General features: G+C 37.6%; 1 gene segment (V, D, J or C); it reads left to right on the forward strand.

Moving 5' to 3' along the window:
• Positions 1 to 3,532: 3,532 nt before the first annotated feature.
• LOC128099365 (immunoglobulin kappa variable 1D-33-like) lies at positions 3,533 to 4,032 on the forward strand. The segment is given in 2 exon segments: positions 3,533 to 3,587; positions 3,710 to 4,032. Coding segments are annotated over 2 exon segments (378 nt in total).
• Positions 4,033 to 6,550: the final 2,518 nt, after the last annotated feature.

Genomic DNA, 6,550 nt, shown 5'->3' on the forward strand with positions numbered 1-6,550 from the left:
GCAACTCCACGTAGTTAAAGGGAGGTTTATTTTGTGGGGTTACTTACAAGTAAAGGGATAGGTTACAGGGTCCAGGAAAGGTGTAGGGCAGTCCAGCAGTGTTCTCTGGAAAACTCTGCTCGGTCTACTTCCATTGTCCAGGATCCAGGAACCAAGAGAGCCAGAACATCCAGATCTTGGGTCTTAAGGGCTCCTGCCTCAGCCCTGCCTTGTAGGCGTGACAGTTACCGAAGCCTCAATGGGGGTAGTACTTCCAGGTCAAAACTGGAACAGCTACCCACTACATCTCCCCCTTTTGTCTAAATAAGAAGGTTCTAACTTAATACAAGACTATATACAATAGGAATGATAATTAAATATTGTCCAGGAGTAATAAGGGATAATGACCTAGATAAGCTGGAGCTACAACCAACATGAACAATATCAAACAAGAGACACATACTAAAATCCAGAGAAGTCTGGAGCATAGGTAAATGGCATGTTACAAAGATCATTCCAAAAGGTGTTCTATCCTAAAGAACCTAAATCTAATACTTAATATGTTCTGAGATAATATATATTATATATATATATATATATATATATATATATATATATATATATATATATATATATAGTTGTAACTATAACTGCTAGTCTTCAATCCCACCAAAGACCTGAGGAGGAATATAATGATACCTGAGAAATGAAAGATGGATGCAAGCAACGTTTGGGAGTCTTGTGAGAGTAGAAAGAGACAGCTGGCAGCCTGGACAGTCATCCAAAGTTCTTCTGAAAAGTTGGGGCATCTGTCTTCATCCCACAGGCCTAGAGTCTTTCAGTTACTTCTCTCTGTGTCATGTAGAGTGTCTGGCAGTTTCCTCTCCTAAGCAGGAACCTGAAGGACCATTTTGCCAAGCAAAGTTCAGTGGTCACCTTCCTATGGATCCTACATGTCCAGTTGATCAAGCAGTCCAGGCAAGAACAGTTTCTTGCCCAAATGGCTGTTTTTGCCAAAAAGAAGATAAGCTCCATATAGAGTGTCTTTGATGCCCATCCTTCTCTCTGAGGTAAATCAGTGTTGCCAGGAGCAGACATGTCTCACTGTCCAGAAAGTTTAAATATTTAAAACATTTTAAATGCCATATTCTGTAGGTCTTTGAAGTATTTGAAGACTACTTATCTGTCTGAAACATATCTATATATACCTAGAAAACTAAACTAACATGACTATAAATTTGATTATTATAGAAGACTAATTATTAATCTGTATTTCTTAATTATCCATTACAATCTAAATGAGTTACACAAACATGATACCTTAAACAAGAGTAGAAATATATATATATTTATATATATAAAATATATATATATATATATATATAAAATGAACAAAACCAACTCTAAATTTGTATCAATAAACTAAAATCTATACCAATGCGAAACATTTTAAACAGGTTGCCCTTAAAAGTAGGTTTAATTATCTACCCTTTTATCCTATCGTTATCTATACTGTCCCCTTTTCTTCTTTAGAAAGGTATTGCATTTATAATCAACCTGTTTTAAATAAAAATATTGTTTTTTTTTCTGTCCCACACCAGAGGGCTCTTCTGATAGGGGACATTAGAATCTTTCAATCTTTTCTTTTAGGAATATGCTTGGGTTTAGAGAAGGAGTGAGCCAATTCCATATCTAAAGCCAGCTTGGTATATTTGGGAATTTGGATGTAGTTTCTCATACTACTTTGTGCTGGATGAGGGCGCTGTATTCTTATGGGGACATAAAGAAAATTTTAGGATTATTGAGCAGTCCATGAGGGTGTATTGTCTGAGACAGTTGCCTTGAAACCATTCTGAATGTTGGATCACCTGGGCCATGGTGTCATCAGAGACCTTTCAGGGGGTCTTGGCTGGTCAAACCTGATGTATCTTAATCTGGAACAAATCCATAGCCTCTGGCTTTCTGTGGAAACAAAAGAAGAGCCTTCTTTCCAAAGCAACATATCCTTACATCCAAATTTTAAAGTCAAGGTACCTTTAAAATATACATATTGGCTTAACTCAACAGCTTTTACAATCAAATGTCTTTTTGCAGTTAAGAATATCAAAGACAACACAATCCCAATTCTCTGTGTAATATCCATCTTTATGAGGCTTGTTTTTTATACTACTTTTACTGTCTCTTGGACTGCGGGGGCTTAGTGGGACCTGGACAGAAAGACTCCAGCTACATACAACTGGTGGGTATCAACAGAAAGAGAGTGAAGTGAAGAGACAGAGAAACCAGCATTCCTATTAATCCACCAAAAGCTGCTGTGTGATTCCTGATGGGGAGGGTGTCCTGTATCTTGAAGAAGCTGCTTTAATCCTGGGTGTTTGTCCACAGGCATCACTCAAGACCTGATGCTGGAAAATCAGCAGGGTCAGGCTCAGGCTGCAACACTCTCTGGTCTTTCACAGTTATGTTTTTAAAAGATCCTCTGGATTCCCAGGCTTAGTACCCAAGGTTGGGTATTGAAGACTGACGAGATTCTACTTCCTCTGGTGACAAACAAGGCTGACTGGACAAGGCAAAGACATTGATGTGTGATCTGTTGTATTCAAATATTTGTGTTATGAGGATGCACAAACATTTCTGCTTCTTAGCTTGTTTGGAGACGGAGACACACATGCAGACAGTGAGGCTGTCACCTAAATCAGGATAATATCTCCAGTTACTGCTCAAGAGTGAAGGTGAAAATATCATTTGTAATATATAGCAGAGCCACATATTGAGTAGTAATGTTTTCTGTTATAGTGTTCAAGTCTGTACTCACTAGTCAATACTTTATGATGAGGAATTGTGGGAAATAGAAGCAAATTGTAGAAAAAAGCGAATATGGAGGACCCAAAACTGAGAAAAAGATGCAACCCATTTACTCTGTGAGTATGAAAGTACCTCCGTTTTCAGAAGGGGTTGGAACGCCAAGTGACACACTTCGTTGGGATCAAGGTGTTATATGTGCACCTACTCTGTAATTACTCTTTTTGTAGTGTAGTAAACATAGTTAATGCTGGAAAATATTACTTTTTTAAAAAATCATTAAAATGGTCCTGATAAATTATTCTTTCAATGTAAAGAATTGTTTACTCCAAACTCACAAACACTTCACAAGGAAAACACATAGTATTTTTTAACCAATTAGAATTATTTGAGTGAGTTCAAGATTTATTAGTCCCTTTTCTGTTTTATATTCCCTTACAGTATGATATTTGTATTACCCTCAATAAATCTTTGAAATTTATTATTCAAAATAGAGCTTATATACATTAGAAATGTCATGTATAATTTTAAAATTGAAAAAGAAATGCAGTCTTTGGAGGCATGTATGTGGTCTGACCTCAGGCATCTGGGGACACAGGACTTGTGCTCAGTTACTGAGGTGAGCAAGCCTTGCAGCTGTGCCCATCCTAACTGGTCCCCAGTGATTTGCATGCACTCACTGCACAGCCTTGAGGACTTCTTCATATACCAGTCACACCCTGTGCAGTTGTCACTGCAGTCAGGACTCAGCATGGACATGAGGGCCCCTGCTCAGCTCCTCGGGATCCTGCTGTTCTGGCTTTTAGGTAAAAAGGGAACAAAATGGGAATTTAACTGTTACACTGTGATTATTGTTGACTGATATTTGGGGGAGATCCTCTCTTATCATGCTTAAGTATGTGGGAATTTATTATGTCTGTATTCCTAGGTGCCCGATGTGACATTCAGATGACTCAGTCTCCATCTTCCCTGTCTGCATCTCTGGGTGACAGAGTCACCATCACTTGCAGAGCAAGTCAGGATATTAACAAGTATTTACGCTGGTTCCAGCAGAAACCAGGGAAAGCTCCTAAGCTCCTGATCTACTATGCATCCACCTTGGCAGATGGGGTCCCATCGAGGTTCAGTGGCAGTGGGTCTGGGACAGATTATTCTCTCACCATCAGCAGCCTGGAGTCTGAAGATATTGCAACTTATTACTGTCTACAGACTGATAAGCTTCCTCCCACAGTGATACAGGTCCTAACATAAACCCCCAAGGAAGCAGAAGTGAGATGCTGGGCTGCCCCAGCTGCTCCTCCTTGAATTACTCACTGAAACTGTTTCTCAGATGTCACAGGATTTTTAGCAAAGCTCATGGAGAGCCATTTGTCTTGGCTGAAGAGACTAAACTGTCATTTCTGTACCCTAAATATCTTCCTTCTTTCCCACCTCCAGCACTACATTGTACCAATGCCCTTTCTGCTTTAGCAGAGGACACAATCATTCCCTGTGAGGAGTCTGATTTGTATTCCCATCGTAGACTCGTATAGATGAGTGGAAACTACTGTGAACATTCCAGCATATATTATTTAAATACAGAAAATTAGTTTCTAAGTTCCAGTATTTAAAGGACAGAGAAACATTACTGAGAGAAGCTGACAGCAGAAAGCATTCCTGAATTTCCCGAAATAGCTAGAGCACAAGTTTCAGAGAAAGGAGAGGCTGTCCAACCATGATCCTTTGCTGTGTCTTCAAATGCTAGCAGTGGATATTGATGCTCTCAGCTGTCTGCAGCAATTCATAGAGAATTCTTCTGGCTCCTCTGTCCCCTGGTCTGCTTACAAAAATCAAATAATATTGATTCAAACTCCTATGACTTTTAATCCCATTGCATGAAGGAGAATATTGGTTTGTCTCTGTGACATCACAAAGGTTGTAAAGCATTGTCTTAAGCATACTTCCCCAAGTGATACTAATGAAGAATTGATAGTTCAGAACATAGCTTAAAAACAACACAGCAACAGTGATCTATATTCTATTTTTTAAGGGTAAGATCTATTTCCTTTCCCTTTATGATGTTCCATTCATCTACCCACAAATCTATACATCTACAACACACACAGACGTAATTACTATAAATTTATACAACATACATAATACCAGTTTTACAGGCTTTGGATTTTCTTAGTTATGCTTTCTGATTTTCTACAAAAATTCTAGATTGAGTTAATCAACCTTAGTAACTCTTTCAGGAATATTAGTTGCATTACATTGAGTTTATGTGCCAGTTGGAGAAAATACATTTGTAATTATATGTTACTACTATAATAAAGTAAATAATATTTAAAAACCTAGAGAATTAAATAGCTCATATTAAATCTTAAGAAAAATATAAAATTTGTCTGCAAAGGAATTAAATTAAAATTTAAAAATATCAGATAACTACCAAAAATCCTAGCAAATAAATAGTATTAATTTAATTCAGTAATTGAAAACCTCAATATTGAGAATACAGTTTGGTTGGGTGGCAATATTATTTTCTTGCTTTTCCAGACAAGTCCTTCTATGTAGTAGTAACACGTAGCACTCCTTTCTCAATACAGCGAGTGCCACCAAGAATGGTTATCTTCTAAAGTTTCATATATATATATATATATATATATATATATATATATATATATATATAATATATATAAAACATATCCTTTCTTCTCCTCATTTTTTAAGCACAATGAAACTATTCTGTAGAGATTTTATTTAAAAATTAATACCAATGTTCCACAAGCCATGTAAAATAATGACAAATGTATAAAGCTATGGGAGATAGTAAATTAAATACTACTGAAAATTAAGAATAAATTATTATTTTATGTTCCATGTTCTAGCTGCCTGTGCACCACATGAGTGCCTGGTGCCTGTGGAGGCCAGAAGAGGGTGTCTTTCTAGGGTTTCTATTGCTGTGCAAAGACACCATGACCATAACAACTCTTATACAGGAAAAACATTTAGTTGGGGTGGTTTACATTTTCAGAGGTTTAGTCCATTATCATCATGGTGGGACATGGTGGCATGCAGACAGACATGATGTTGTAGATGGACCTGAGACTTTGCAGGCAACAGGAAGTGGCCTCAGTGCCACACTGAGTGAAACTTGAGACCTCAAAGCCTGCCCCACAGTGACACATTTCCTCCAATAAGCCTACAACTACTTCAACATGGCCACACCTTCTAATAGTGCCATGCCCTATGGGGCCCAATCTCTTTCAAACTAGTAAATTGTGAGACCTCCTGGAAAAGAATTATAGATGGTCATTAGCTATCATGTTGGTTTTAGGGAGAATATACAGTTCTCTTAACCACTGAACCATTTCTCTAGCCCCCTAAGTGGAAACCTTACCATGATAGGAAAAAGAAGAAAGATTTACAGTTTTTAGAATAGGCCATATAGAATTTGTTTTGCCAAACTGCAATTGTCAAATCTCCCTTTGTTCCTTAGGATTCTTTGCCATTTTCTGAAAGCCATCTTACTGAAGTGTGGCTGCATGAGCAGACTACATGTATGCCGAGTACACAATGGTATGTGTTTGGAGGGCAATGTACATGCTCATGAAGTCAACACTATAGTCAATGCTGGAATCCAGACCTTAGTTCCAAAGGTTTCCTGTGATCATATTCATTATGTTGCTTCCGTTCTTATTCATTTTCATAATCAAACAAAAACTCTCCTTTTAATTTAAAGATAACATTCATTGAGTACAGAGATAGTGAAGATGCATTTGTGTATCTA

This window comes from Peromyscus californicus, unplaced genomic scaffold (genome assembly GCF_007827085.1).
Source record: "Peromyscus californicus insignis strain IS unplaced genomic scaffold, ASM782708v3 Scaffold_6__1_contigs__length_162567912, whole genome shotgun sequence".
Classification (NCBI taxonomy): Eukaryota; Metazoa; Chordata; class Mammalia; order Rodentia; family Cricetidae; genus Peromyscus; species Peromyscus californicus.